This window comes from Aquarana catesbeiana, linkage group LG02 (assembly GCF_042186555.1).
Source record: "Aquarana catesbeiana isolate 2022-GZ linkage group LG02, ASM4218655v1, whole genome shotgun sequence".
In the NCBI taxonomy this organism is placed as follows: Eukaryota; Metazoa; Chordata; class Amphibia; order Anura; family Ranidae; genus Aquarana; species Aquarana catesbeiana.
In genome coordinates, this window is record NC_133325.1 from 666,250,090 (window position 1) to 666,265,041 (window position 14,952).

At 43.5% G+C, this 14,952-nt stretch overlaps 1 protein-coding gene and 1 long non-coding RNA gene across 4 annotated transcripts in view; one reads left to right on the plus strand and one right to left on the minus strand.

Moving 5' to 3' along the window:
• Positions 1 to 3,561, plus strand: part of LOC141128962 (uncharacterized) — a 30,034-nt gene extending 26,473 nt beyond the window's left edge. The window contains exon 2 of the long non-coding RNA XR_012241752.1: positions 1,559 to 3,561. This is a non-coding gene — a long non-coding RNA (uncharacterized lncRNA). The remainder of the gene's footprint in view (positions 1 to 1,558) is intronic.
• Positions 3,562 to 7,202: 3,641 nt separating this feature from the next.
• LOC141128963 (apoptosis-inducing factor 3-like) overlaps positions 7,203 to 14,952 on the minus strand; it is a 241,227-nt gene continuing 233,477 nt past the window's right edge. For all 3 annotated transcript variants that reach the window (XM_073616628.1, XM_073616627.1, XM_073616629.1), the window contains exon 19: positions 7,203 to 7,455. In XM_073616628.1, coding sequence (XP_073472729.1) covers positions 7,425 to 7,455 — 31 coding nt within the window. In that variant the 3' untranslated portion in view covers positions 7,203 to 7,424. The remainder of the gene's footprint in view (positions 7,456 to 14,952) is intronic.

The window sequence follows — 14,952 nt, forward strand, 5'->3', positions numbered from 1 at the left end:
GACCTACTCTATCCAATGGATTACCCTTAGTACAAACGAAATTGGAAATCCAGCTGAATTTGACACTTTTTTTTTTTTTTTTTAATAGCCTTTTGCGAGGTAGGGGCAACACAAAGTATTTCTGGAAATCTCACCAACTGCAGATAACTTATTAGAGAATTTACAGATATGGCCATATTCCACACAAATTAACCATAAAGGAATATTATAACAAGAAAACTTTTAAATGCGTTTTCCCAAAATAAGGATTCGGAAAAGTTCCCTTTGTTCCATATCTACGTAGACACTGGAATTTTGTTTGGATTTTTAAAGGCTCAATGCTAATATTTCTACTTTAGATGGAAGCTAGTGGATTGAATCAGCCACAGATTACTTGTAACTCTGACTTCTGCTGTAGTATGTTGTGATCTCTGCTATAACTATTCTTTGAAGTGTAAAACACATGTCGCCTCCAACAGGGAGAGTAAGACCCCTCCATATTAGCTGCACAACATGGTTACCTAGATATCGCACTTGAGCCCCTGAGAGATCTAGGAAAACTGAGTAATTAGGCATGATTGGACTTGTGCAAGAATCTGAATAGTCAACGTTTAAATTCTTACAATTGTTCAGTTTTGCTTATGAAATACGTAGACTTGCCTATTTTTGTTTTATTGACTTTGTGTCTGACTTTTCTGCTTAAGTCAGGGGGCATATAAGGTATGATAGGCGCTGCCCTGTCTTATCTCACATACTGTACAACCAAATTGGGAAACTGTTGCATAATATCCAAGCTACATCCCCTACATCCCATCCCCATCATGTTAAAATCTTACCTGAAGCATCTTCTCTGCTCCTCCTGGGACCTCCTGCTCTTGTCCAATATTTCTGCAGCACCTCCCCGTTCTCTGGCACTGCCTTCCCCAAACGGTCTTGCTAATCTCCTACTCTGTCCACCTTTTTAGGTGATCCCTGAATTCTCTTCAGGGTAGCCTATCCTGCCTCTACATAAAAACTACTTTTACTTTCTATAAGTTCATCCCAGGGTTATTACCCTTTGTATCGCTCACCCCAGCCTTTTAAATTGTCAGCTCTTATGAACAGGGCCCTCCTAACCCTCTTGTATTAAATTGTAATGCAACCGTATGGTCTCCCTTTTGTACTTGACTTGTTTGAGGAAGAAGGCAATTTTAAAGAGAACCTGTCATGAGAAGTATGTCTGACGTTGCTGAACCCCTTCTGAAAAGACAGAGTGTCAGTATATGCTCAGTGAAAATTGAGTAGAGTACATACGACTTGTGACCGAAACAAAACTTTTATTGGCTTTTGTAGAATGCATTGCATGGTATTTTCTTGAAAAGCACCAAAGTGAAACAGACTCAGAATACCTAGGCTCCATATAAATCTGATCCTAGATCAGCTCCTCCTTTAGTACAGATTGAAGTGTTTTTTTTTTTCTTGATTGTCGTTTTGTTTATGTGGGTGCTGTATTGAATCTGCGTGTAAAAATGATGTATAGAATTGCCTTGAACTATCTGACTTGATTCATAGCCTGTGTATTTTTGTTCTTTCCCCACAGGGGACGGCACATCTTTCTGGCTCACCAGCAGCAGTTCTTCAGTGGCAAGCTTTATGTTCCTGCTCTGTGCTAAAGCTGCCAGTTGAAGAACTGTTGAAGTTGGCTATTGTTCACCTTGAAGCCCAAAGTCATCAGAGAAGACATGACCTATTGACTGTGATCCATATAGGTTACGAAGAGTGGGATCTCTGCAAAGCGGAATTCATAGCCATTCATTGTCATTTCTGGTAGATGTTGGAGAGTTCGGCCACCGATGGTTTTATAGATCTTTCAAGGCTACGCAAGTCTGCATACCAAACCCAACCTCTTCAAGGCACATGAGCTCTAGTCTCCTTGATACATTTTTACAGGAAATCTGTGCAAAACGAAGTACAGACTGCCTTTGCTGACCCCTCCTTCTGAAAATGCTTGTTGCATGGCTGTCAGTGAAATTGCTTCCTGAGTCTATGACCTGTAACATTGATGCAGTTTGTGTGTTCTGACACTTGCTGAATATTGTTTAAATGACTTGGGTAATTTTGGATGTCAGTCAACTAGTGCTTTCTGAATGTGGTCAGCAATGGCATCCTCCCCATACTTTGCTCATACTGTTTTCTTTTAATAAAAGTGTGTGGATATATAGTGTTCTCTGTATATGTTATGTTTTTTATTTAAGCCTTATTTAGATGAAATCTTGCTTATGACTAGTCATGTTTACTAGGCTGTCCTTTTTTAAAGTAAATCTTCCCTCAGAGAAATATATGTGGACTGATATTTCTGATCGCCTTCTAAAATGGCAGCTTGGCTGTTGACCCTCTGACTTAAATACTTTGAGTTACTGGCTCAGAACCAATATGTATATTGGGAAAGACTGAAATCTTTAGCTGCATATTTGTTTGGAGCTAGGTTAGCATGACAGCCAGTCAGAAGCTAGCTTATGCAGAATGTCAGCCTTCCTGAAACAAACCCTAACCCAGCACAAGTATACCTGACTTCAATCCATGTCACTGACCTAAAACAACTGTGTATAACAGAGTCCTAGGATTGATATTGAAGTCAATTGGTTAGCATGACAATTGGCATTCTCAGAAAAACCTGGGCAGGCAGGCCTTCATGTTTCTCTCAGGAATGGTTTACTTTAATTGCTTTACTAGAAAAGTCAGCTGCTTACGGCGTTCAATGGCTCAATGTGAAATTTACACACCGCTGAATGATCAGAGGATTGACTCCTCCCTCTTGCTCTGTCCAAACTTTAGAGAACACCAGTCTGGAAGGCAACAGGTTTTTTTTTTTTATATATATTTAGAAAACCTAGTGGCCTGTGAATCCTCTGCTATAGATGTTATCTGTAATAAAGGGTTGTTTGTAAAATAAAGATTTGATCTACAATAAAAGTATTACGTTTTTAAGGTTCATTATATTAAACAGACCCCAAGCTATTATACCTTTTCCCTTCCTCACCTAAGAGAGGGTATGCTGATCAGGTGTTCAGTGGCAGCTCTATTACCATATTTTTCCATGTATAAGATGCTTTTTCCTAAAATCAGACTGAAAATCGAGGGGTGTCTTATACACTGTCAGTCAGCCAGGGAGGGAGCCGTACAGGTGCTTAGCTGCCCATAGCTTGTCAAACAGGCTTCCTCCAATCACGAGCTGTATGTTACTGACGTCAGCTGGAGGTGGAGAGTGCGCAGATGCAACAGGGACCGGAGCGTTCTGAGCCCAAGATGTCAGAAAATAAATACCGGTAAGGGATTGTCTTACTCTGCAAAATTCAAACTGAATGTAGTCAGCAATGCAAAAGAGCATGGAAATAGAGCTACAGAGACAGTTTGAACCTCCTTCCACTGTGTGCATGATCAGAAAGTGGAGAAAACAGGAACAATTCCTCCTTCTGTCTGGAACTAATAGTGATGAAGAGGACAGTGATGCAACAGAGGCTGAATAAAGTCATGTGCTGCATAATATACTGGTATGGAAATGTTACCTGCGGTAATTACTAAATAAAAATGTGTTCTGTTTTATATATTGATTTGTTAATTTTGGGTTGGAAAAGTGGGGGGTGTCTAATACATGGGGCATCTTTATAGATGGAAAAATACGGTATATTAGTATAAGTCTCCAATAATTCTATGTTGGGAATGATGTGCTCTTGCTCCTGGAGTTAGAGGTATAAATGAAATCTGTGGGTACCATCACTTCAATACAGGGCACTTATATACACCTTCCTGCCCAGACCAATTTTCAGCCTTCAGCGCTGTCACACTTTGAATGACAGTTGCGTGGTCATGCTACACTATACCCAGTGTTTCAGTTACAAAACTTTGTAAATAAGTTTTCTCCCTCACTGATGTACTGCAATGTATGTTACTGATGGATGCCAATCAGTGGTGGCATACCTGGTGGTCCAGTGTGGGCATCCTCTGGGGGGCTGCACTGATAATCGATCAGCACAGACCCCCCCCCATCAGGAGCAGCCAATCAGCTCTCCTCTACTTGTGTCTGACAGACGTGAGTGAGGAAAAGCTGATCACCGGCTCTTCCTGTTTACATCGTGATCAGCCGTGATTGGACACGGCTGATCACGTGGTAAAGAGTCTCCATCAGAGAGTCTTTACCTAGATCGGTGTGTCAGACTGACACACCGCAGCAACTATCACCACAATGCGCCCCCCGGTGGGGCGCGCAGTGGCTTAATATCCTGAAGACGTCTGGTCAGGATATTGAAACCACTTTGCTGCCGTCATTTTGCTATAGGGCGGGTGGCAAGTGGTTAAAGACTTGCATTTAGTGAAAAAGATGTACTATGACTGAAAGCATTCACTGAGAACCTTACTAAAAATAGCTTTCTAGTTAGAGGTTTTCAGCGGCATGAAATCCTTGAAAGCATAGTGCCTATGTTTAACTCTAGCATTTTGACCTGGAAAAAGGTTTAATCCTCTAGATGATTTTGTTAGCTGGGTTTCCAGCTCTGCATTTTGTTTTTTTGACTCGCAGCAGGCTTTACTCAAAGTGACTGAGGGAAGAATCCTTTTGTTCCACATGGCAACCACCTGAAATACTCAATTTTTTCAATTTTTATATTTTTTCACCCCCAGATACCTTAGTTTCTAAATTGTACCGTGGTCTTGAGGAATACACATTGGGAGATGGATCAGGGTATGAATTGAACTGAAGCTGGCCATACATGGATCGAAAATTTCATTCGGTGTGTGGGCTCCACCACTTAATTACCACAAAACTGTCTATGCAGATAAGGGAAATCTGTAGATGAAAACAAACTGCCGCTCTGACTAAAGTTGAATAAAGCCCTTCTATAGGTGTAGGCCATTTACTTACCTAATGAAGCCAGACTGGAATACTCCCAGGACGTTGCTAAGTGAGGCCTAGTTGTCAATGCTCATAGCCAGCATCACAGGAGTGAGCTCTTTCTTAGATTCAACCCCTCATATATGCTCCCCCCGGATACAGTATCCCCGAGCTCAGCATTTGAGAGCTCACTCCTGTGATGGTGGAGGTGAGCAGTGATGACTAGGCCTCACTTAGCAACGTCCTGGGAGTATTCCAGTCTGGCTTCATAAGGTATGTAAATGACCTACACCTATAGCAAGGGCTTTATTCAACTTTAGTCAGAGCTGCACAGTTTGTTTTTATCTGCATAGGCAGTTTTGTGGTAAGGGTGAACTACCCTTTTATGTGAATTCAGTTAAAGGGACATTGGGAAAATTTTTCCATTCACCAATAGGTGGATTCTGCCATCTACCTCATTGACCCTGGAAGAACAGAATACCTAACCATGTGTGGCCAGCTTAAGGGCTTAAAATTACTGAAGAACCTGCTACAGCCATTGTGTGGTGTGGAAGATCCAATTCATTTCATACAATCAAGATGTGTATAAATTAAAAATAAATATATATGTAGTAAATTTAAATCAGTGGTCACTAGCTGAAATGTTGATTGCTGTGCAGTATTTTGTGGAAATTTGAGTAGGAGTAAGGGGGTTCAATTATCCACCTTATCTGAGAGTAGAGGCAGCATGCCCCCACCTACCCTGAAGCTTGGCTATACATTGCTTTCATTTTGTTGAATTCACGGGAATGCCACCACCTGACTCGACAAATTTCAGTTGGACCCCTTTCACATTGGGGCGGTTTTCAGTTGTTTTAGCTCTAGAAATTGCCTCTAAATAACGCCTGAAAACCACCTCCCATTCATTTCAGGGTGTCTTTTCACACTGGGAGTGTGCGCTTGCAGGATGTTGGGAAAAGTCCTGCAAGCAGCATCTTTGGGGCGGTTTGGAAGCGCTGTATACAGTGTTCCAGTGGTCCAAAAAAAATGCACTGCCCATTGAAATGAATGGGCAGTGCTTTGGAAGCGCCGCAACACGGACGTTTTTAACGCCTTCTTAGGCTGCTAGTGGGGGTTAATAGCACCCAAAAAGCGCTAACGCAGCCCAGTGTAAAAGGGGTTTTAAGAAATGGAAGAAACTGGGTGGAAAAAAAAGTCAGCCAAACAGTAACTGCAGCCAATCAGCTGCTAGTGCTGTTCAGGTATTCTGACAGCTGCTGGTTGTCAGACAACAATAAGCAGCACCAGGAGATGCCTCCATCCATGCTATTTAGCATTGATAGGGGAATCTATGGCATTTTCTGGCTCAGCCCACTGGGCTGAACAAGAAAAATCTTTTGTGTATAGTCACCTTGAAGCTGCATGTCTCTGAATTAGTTTGTACTTTTAGAATGGTTTCTCCAGTCATCCCTTTCAAGATGCAAATCACATTCTCTCTTGAACAACCTATTTTATATACCACTCACTCTGCCAGTAGCTGTAATGTATTGAAGAGTTTGGTCTTATGAAGAGGCGTACCTAGGGTCTCCAGCGCCCTTGGCGAGAATCTGTATCGGCGCACCCCCTCATTCAGTGCAGACCCCCCCCCTACAATACAAACCCTCCTAAAGTTCAACCCCCCCTACAATACAGACCCCAACCCCCTAAAGTTCAAACCACTCCCCTACAATACAGACCCCCCTACAGTGCAGACACCCCCCCCCCTTTCAGAGCCATAATGTACCTTGGCTCAGATGATCAGCGCGGGACATGCACAGTCAGCACGTGTAGACATAACGGAGGAGGGGGAGGTGGCTTCACTCTGCTCGGCTGTGTGAGACAGCCGAGACTTATCAGAGTTGCGGCGCGGCCACGAGAGAAGGGGATCATTGCGGCCAGGTCCCGGGTGTCACTCGGGTGTGGCTCGCAACCTCCCCCCTGCAAAGCCAGGCTCTCCGTGTACGTGTTAGCTGCCCGTCACCACGCTCCGTGCCGCTGCTCAAACCCGCCCGCTGTCTCCGCTTCAGTCGCAGAGGGCGCCGGCCTGACACCCCCCTAGTGTGTGGCACCTGGGGCGGCCCGCCCCCCCCACTTAGTACGCCACTGGGCCAGCCCACTAGCCCAGCAGCGCTCGGCGCCACAAGCCCATCGCTGCTGTGCCTGTGTTGAAGTGAAGAACACTGCCAATTGGTGCCCCCCCCGTCGGCCTGCGCACCTGGCGGGCACCGGTCTCACCTACCGCTTGGTACGCCCCTGGTCTTATGTACATAAAGAATGGTTAGTCTTGTGTGTGCTGATTAACGTTTTATAGAAACATGACACTTTTACAAGCTCTGTGTTATGTTGGTTAATATATTTGCTTTCACAAGGTGAAAAGTGATAACACCCCCCACATAGATTAGATTGATTCTGCTGGACCTTCCACAGCTCTTCTTGCACTGGGGACTGTGACCATCATTCAGATAAGGCAGTCTGACTGTCAGGTACTTCATACACCAGAGTAAGTGTTGATCTGATGACTCATGAAGATTCAGTACAGCTGAGCTCTCAGACCTTCCATTTAGCTGCTTATCAATTCAATGTAATTATCCCTAAAAGAAAAAAAAATAACATGAACATTTACAGAGGATTTAATGTATACAATTTATGGTGCATTTACATATATCAGGACTATTCTCCTAGCTCCTCATTATTGGAATATGCATTACAGCCTGGCTAACCCTTCCAAAAATAATTGAACATTATAGCTGTAATGTGCTAGAACAAGGTACACTATGCCTTAATAGCAGCTGTTCTCACTACATAACAGCCACTTGTTATCCCTTACCGCAAAAGAAGAATGCAAGGTTAGTTGGCACCCCCAACGTCCTCAGATACCTAATTTTCATATTTTATTCTATTAACCCTTCTCTGAAATGGGTAGAATCGCTTACTATTATGAATATTCATTGGGCAAGGACAAAGTGGCATCTTTGAAAGCTGGTTGGTAAATGTATTACAAAGTGGCCCTACACCTTTAAACTGTTCTCTTTTTTTTTTTTTTTTAAAGAGACACGGTTGCCAGACCATTCATTTAATCCAGGTGTGCCCAACCAGTGGCCTGTGACTGCCTGCTCTGGGATGGCAGGTTGGCAAGCCAGGATCATGGGATGCTGACCTGCCATTCCAGAGCATTAGTGTTGTGAATAAAACCAGCGTCTGAGAAAGCAAGCGGCTGCGGAGCAGAGCCACATAAGTCAATGCTCCCTGTATAGCGCCAACTCCTGTCACAGGCACTCTGCCTGGGACAGCAACAGCCGGTGATGCCTGAATGGAAGACTTTTATTAAAGGTAAGTTTATTACTAAAATCACAGTGTATATATGGGCATATCTGTTCTGCAGTGGTAACTGGGCTGCTTTCAAACTGATCCACAGGTGCAGTGCACCTGCACTGAGCCATAGAAGTCTTATTACCTGCAAGTTTGGGGCGCTTTCAGAAAGTGCACCACACCTGCAGGATATACTAGATGTCTATGGCAAAGTGCAGCTAACCCACAGGTGCACTGTGCTGCACCCTCAGTGTGAGCAGATCAGATCGGAGGGCCCATAGAATAGAGCGGGATATGTTGGTGTCCACTTTGCATAGGCTGAGTGGACATGGACCTGTAATTCTCCCGCTCCACTCATTGTGGCCCACAACTGGACTGCCAAGTCGCTTAAGTGGCCTTCACTCTTTAAAGGGTTAAGCACTCCTGATTTAATCAGATTGTTCCCATAAGATGAGGTGCAATGTATTTTTTATGCGTGTTATTTACTCCCTTGTGTTGAAATCCAAAACAGACTGCTGTTGGGTGCCTTATTTTGAATGTGACCTTGGCAGACTCAGTCAGTCAATCAACTGACACTATAGTATTCCCCTTCTTTCCCCCTCCAGCTGCTACATAAATTCAGAGGCATGTTGCAAGTGTATTAAAAAAAAAAATGATTTAAAAAGCAAAGAAAAAGAACTGCATGTGAGCTGTTAAAAACGTTGTCTCTGCTTTTAGCTGCATTTTTTTTTGTTCAACAAGTTTTATATCAATAGAAGACTGGTAAGAGTTTAGAAAAAGTAGAGGTAGTCCATTTGGTGGTATTGCAGTTTTTTTCCCTCGCCCCACCATTTTGGATAGGGCAAGGGAGGGCTATAATCCCTGTCAGTTTTCTGCCATCTGTGTCCTATTTGGGAGAGTTCCTTTCACTTCCTGTCCCACAACCAAAACCGGAAGGGAGAGGAAATACCCCCAACTTGAGGGAAAGCCTGGTTTTCACCAGGAGTAGCAAAAAAGAAAAAACGACTCCTGCGCACAGTTGGATCACCATATAAATAATACGTCAACACAGGCCTTGCTGCCCTCAAGGATGGGGGATCCTAGTAGAGACCAAAAGAAAAAAGAAACAGGGGCGCACCAGCCATGTGCATTAACTTTTAAAAACATTTATTGAATAAAAATAGTAAAAAGAAACAACTCAAAAGCAATTGGTGAAGGAGGCACAACATGAAAGTGCACCGACAAACAGCATGCGACTTAAGATGAGCGAAACCTTCCAAGGATCGTGGAGGCACGCACAGGCATCACAATCAGCTAACGCGTTTCGAAGGGTACCTCCCTTCTTCGTCAGAGCTATGCAGTGAAATCTCCTTCAGCAGTCCCCATTTATAAGTGCCTGAGTGTCAGTGAAACAAGGATGGGATATGGGGCTCCTCCCCCTCAGAGGATCCCTCCCTCCTGTGCCCTCCAATCATACGTGCAAAACTCCAATTAGTATACAGAGAATAATAATTTATAAAATAAATAATAAATATAATATGGACAGTTCTGCCGTCAAAAGCGCACCTGCACAACGAAAAGTGACTATCTAGAACAGAGTAAGATCCTCCGAAACAAATTCATTGATAAGGGGTATGATTCCACCTTAATTGATACTGCCTGCAACAAATATGCTCATCTATATGAGGAGCCCTTGATACATGATTCACGGTCTACCTCTGCCAGTGATCAGAACACTATACAAACCCGGTTCTCCACTCAATATACCAACAAAGCCTTTGAAATACAAAGCATCTTACGGAAGAACTGGAGCATCTTCAAACACGATCCGATCCTAAGTAATCATCTTCCTGATAGACCCAATATAGTCTATAGAAAACCACGGGATCTAAGAAGCTTGATAGCTCCCAGCATGGTGAAGAAACCCCTGAATAAGTCCACTAATGACTGGTCGACTATTTTTGATCAGAAAGGCAGCTACAAGTGTAGTGTGAGGAACTGGGGCACTTGTCAATACATGTGGCACAGAAAAAAGTCTGTCACTGGCAGTGATGGTAGAGTTCACCATTTGAAGCAGTCTATCAACTGTGGGACGGACCACGTGGTTTATGGCATCATTTGTCCGTGTGGGCGCCTTTATGTTGGCCGCACCTCTCGCCCCATGAGAGTGCGCATTGGCGAGCACAAATGTGATATCACCAACACACGAGTCAAATACCCTGTCCCTTGGCACTTTCATGATGTACACCACGGAGATCCGTCTGGTATGAAAGTGTTTGGGATTGAATCTATCAGGAGTGATCTTGATAGAGGTAGAAGACACCAAAGGCTCTGCAAACGCAAGGCCTATTGGATCTTCACCTTAGGTAGCATGACCCCCGGGGGGTTGAATGAGGATCCTGAGGTTCACAAAATTGTCTGATTATGTAGAGTTCGTTGGCTACTCTCCTGCCTTCCCTATTTTTCCCCTATTCTGCCCATCCCTTGGGTTGGTTACTACCTACACAGTCTTCATAAGTGCTGACCTGTGATTCAGTTGTGGCGTGCCAGTCTGTGGGCACTTATATGCGTGTGCAGAGCTGTAGATGTGGCGCGTATTTCACGCTGGTGGTTAGATAATTCATCATATCATTATTTATTATTATTTTTGATTTGTTTAATAGTATCATTATCCTTATTATTATTAGTAGTATTGATTTCACCATTTTTATTTCATCATTTATATCTGCTAATATCTCAGCCATTATTTATTACTTAATGGTACTTATATCATCATTATTATCATCATTATTATTATTACTTTACCACTTGGTCTATATGTTATTAGTCTCTAGGGGCCCTTTGGTCTCCTGTTGGAGGCTTTTTGGTGTGTTTCTATCTGTGTGGGCCGCTGCTTGTGGGGCGGCTGCTAGCTTAGACTGATATCAGGACGGCTCTCGTGAGCGAACGGCCTTCCACATGCTGGTCCCGCCCCCAGCTGCATGTTAGTGGGCTGTCTTCTGCCGCTCATGTTTACAGTGGGCTGTGCGGGATGTGGAAGGGGCAATGTGGATCCCGCCCCCTTTCCCTAGCTTGGAACGCAAACACATTGGCGTGCGTTCCACTTCGACATAGCCATGCTGCAGCCACCGGCCCGCTGTGTATTCGATATGGAGGCGCTCCATGTGCATTGACCCCCTGAGATGATACTGCAGGTATCTTTAAACACATTTTTATTTATACTATTCATTCTCATATCCTTATATTCTTGTGTATATATATATATATATATATATATATATCTATATATATATAATTTTTTTTTTTTTTATGTGACTGGTGATTTTTAAAGTGGGAGATTCCCACCCACCATGGCTATTATTGCTCACTATGGTTTACATCTAGTACGTCTGTTACACTTCATGCCATTGTTGTCGTCTCTGCATTTTGCATGCACAGCACGCCACGATCCATTACCAATGGCCCAGCCTGCCTCTGCTTTATTTCTATATTTATCATTTTATTATATTTATTATTTATTTTATAAATTATTATTCTCTGTATACTAATTGGAGTTTTGCCCGTATGATTGGAGGGCACAGGAGAGAGGGATCCTCTGAGGGGGAGGAGCCCCATATCCCATCCTTGTTTCACTGACACTCAGGCACTTATAAATGGGGACTGCTGAAGGAGATTTCACTGCATAGATCTGACGAAGAAGGGACGTACCCTTCGAAACGCGTTAGCTGATTGTGATGCCTGTGCGTGCCTCCACGATCCTTGGAAGGTTTCGCTCATCTTAAGTCGCATGCTGTTTGTCGGTGCACTTTTATGTTGTGCCTCCTTCACCAATTGCTTGTGAGTTGTTTCTTTTTACTATTTTTATTCAATAAATGTTTTTAAAAGTTAATGCACATGGCTGGTGCGCCCCTGTTTCTTTTTTCTTTTCACCAGGAGTGAAGGGGGGAGGGTAATATTTATACAAATATTCAGTTTTGATTAAGCATCAAACCTTTGATTATTGTGTAACATTCTATATGTTACAATGTTATTTACACTTCCTTTTGGCTGAGAGATTGTTTTCTGTCCTTAGGAAATAGTTTAGGACTTTGTCAGATTGTAAACAGCCAAATGTGAGCAACTGTTGTCGCCTCATATTCCAGCAGAAACAAGGATAAAACATCAAACTAATTAAAGTTCTGTTTCTACCCATCCTAGGACATACAGTTAGGTCCATATATATTTGGGCACAATTTTAGTTTTTTACAGGTATTTACCAAAACATATTCAAGCTATAGTTATATAATGGATATGGGCTGAAAGTGCACACTCCCAGGTTTAATTCGAGGGCTTGTACATCCAAATCGGAGGAAGGGTTTAGGAATCACAGTTCTTAAGAATAGTCAACCCCCCTTTTTCAAGGGACCAAAAGTAATTGGACAATTGAATCAAAAGCCGTTTCATGGCCAGGTGTGGGCTACTCCTTCGTTATTTCTTCATCAATTAAGCAGGTAGAAAGGTCTGGAGTTGATTCTAAAGGCACGTACACACGATACGAAAATCGGATGGAAAAATTCGTATGGCGATCTGTCTGCCGATTTTCGGATTGTTATTACGGTGCTTTTGACAGCAGATTTCGCTTTTTCGTCAGACAAAAGCTGGATGTGCAGACTATAACATTTTTGTCAGATGGGAACTCAACGTCCTGTTTTCATTTCATTAGTACGGTTGTCCTACAAAAAAAAAATCGTAAGAGCAAGTCCACGCATGCTCAGAAACGAATACATACAAAACTATTCAACACATTATGTCACTTCTGTCTTACGAAAATTTTCGTATTGTAAGTAACCTCATCACTTTCGACATAACTACATAACATTTTCGTGTTCGTTTTTAACAAACGATAACGAACGTGCAGAATCTGAAATCCAAAATCAAAAACTGCTTTATTTTTGTATACATTATATTTCGTATCGTTGCGACAACAGTTCGATATAGATAGAAGATTCGACATGACAGTGACAATAGTGATCTGTGTCTATCGAACATACGGTTGAATGTGCCTAACCTAACTCTATTAGTCCAAGATTATTCGACATAGAGAGAAAAGATTCAACATTATAGAGACATGAAGATTCGACGAAGCAGCTAAAAACATGCGAGCAGACATTTACGGTCAAATGCTCCGCCCATAGGCTATAGAAGAATTCTAATGTTGTTTGACTAGTAATATTAATTATAATTATTACTAGTCAAACAACATTAGAATTCTACTATAGGTTGTGGGCGGAGCATTAGACCGGAAATGTACGATCGCAGTGTCGTACAGTTTAGCTGCTTCGTTGAATCTTCTTAGAACATCCGACAGACACCATAAGCCTTCAATTGACAGATTCGACCTTAATTAGTTCGGATTTTCGGACTAATGCATTACGTCACAGTCCCATCATGCCCCGGGACTGTGACGTAATAAGGGGCGGGGTCACCGGGTGACATCACCCAGTGACCATGCCCAATCCCTAAATAAGTCATTGCGGACCGCACATATGGCATTACAGTGGGAGAGAGCGTCGTGTCAACATCGGAAGAAGAGAAGAAGAGAAGAGGGAAGAAGACGGCGAAGACTGGGCCACCGCTAGCAAAAGGGCCAGCAAAAGAGCAGAAGATAGCGGAGGAGCCTGGCAGAAGATACCGGAGAGCGGGAGAAGAACCAGAGAGCATGGAGAAGAGGCCGGAGAGCGCGGAGAAGAAGGAAGAGACCGCGGAGAAGAACGAAGAGACCCCCGAAGTCGGAAGAAGACCCCCGGAGCTACCTAATAAATTACTTTAAAAACCTGTTGTGTGTTTTTTTTATTGACACTTTTTTTTCCTAGGTGAATGGGTAGGGGTACGATGTACCCCATACTCATTCACATAGGGTGGGGGGCCGGGATCTGGGGGCCCCCTTATTAAAGGGTGCTCCTGGATTCCAATAAGCCCCCCCACCCGCAGACCCCGACAACCAACAGCCAGGGTTGTCAGGAAGAGGCCCTTGTCCTCATCAACATGGGGACAAGGTGCCTTGGGGTGGGGGGCGCAGGGCGCCCCTCTGCCCCAAAGCACCCACCCCCCATGTTGAGGGCATGTGGCCTGGTATGGTTCAGGAGGGGGGGGCGCTCGCTTGTCCCCACCCCTTTTCCTGACCGGCTGGGCTGCAAGGGTCTGGTATGGATTTGGGGGACCCCCACGCCGTTTTTTTAGGCGTAGGGGATTTCCCTTAAGGTCCATACCAGACCGAAGGGCCTGGTATGCTCTTGGAGGGGGAACCCATGCCGGTTTTTTATTTAAAATTTGGCGCGGAGTTCCCCCTCAAGATTCATACCAAACACAGTGACTGGTATTGGCGGGGATCCAAGTCGGATCCCTGTTCATTGAAAGTCGGACGCATGTCGGCTTCTAGTTGCAGGGCAAAGTTGGATGGCTGTCATGTCGCACCAGTGTGAACTTGGCCTAAATGACTTTTCAATGCTTTGTACCATTGCTGACAGCTGAAGTGTAAACAAAACAGTTGCGGTAGGTATCAGTAATTGGTATCGGCGAGTACTAAAAAAAAAAAAAGTATCGGTACTCGTAGTAAAAAAATGGTATCCGTGCATCCCTTAAGTGAAGGATACTCTCCAGGAGGTAGGCGTATCATTGACAAAGTCTACAATCAAGACAAGATGCCGCAAGAGTAAATACAAAGAGGGTTCACCACAAACCATTCATAAGCCTGAAGAATACAGAAGCCAGGTTAGACTTTGCCAAAAACATCTAAAACAGCCAGACCAGTTCTGGAAAAG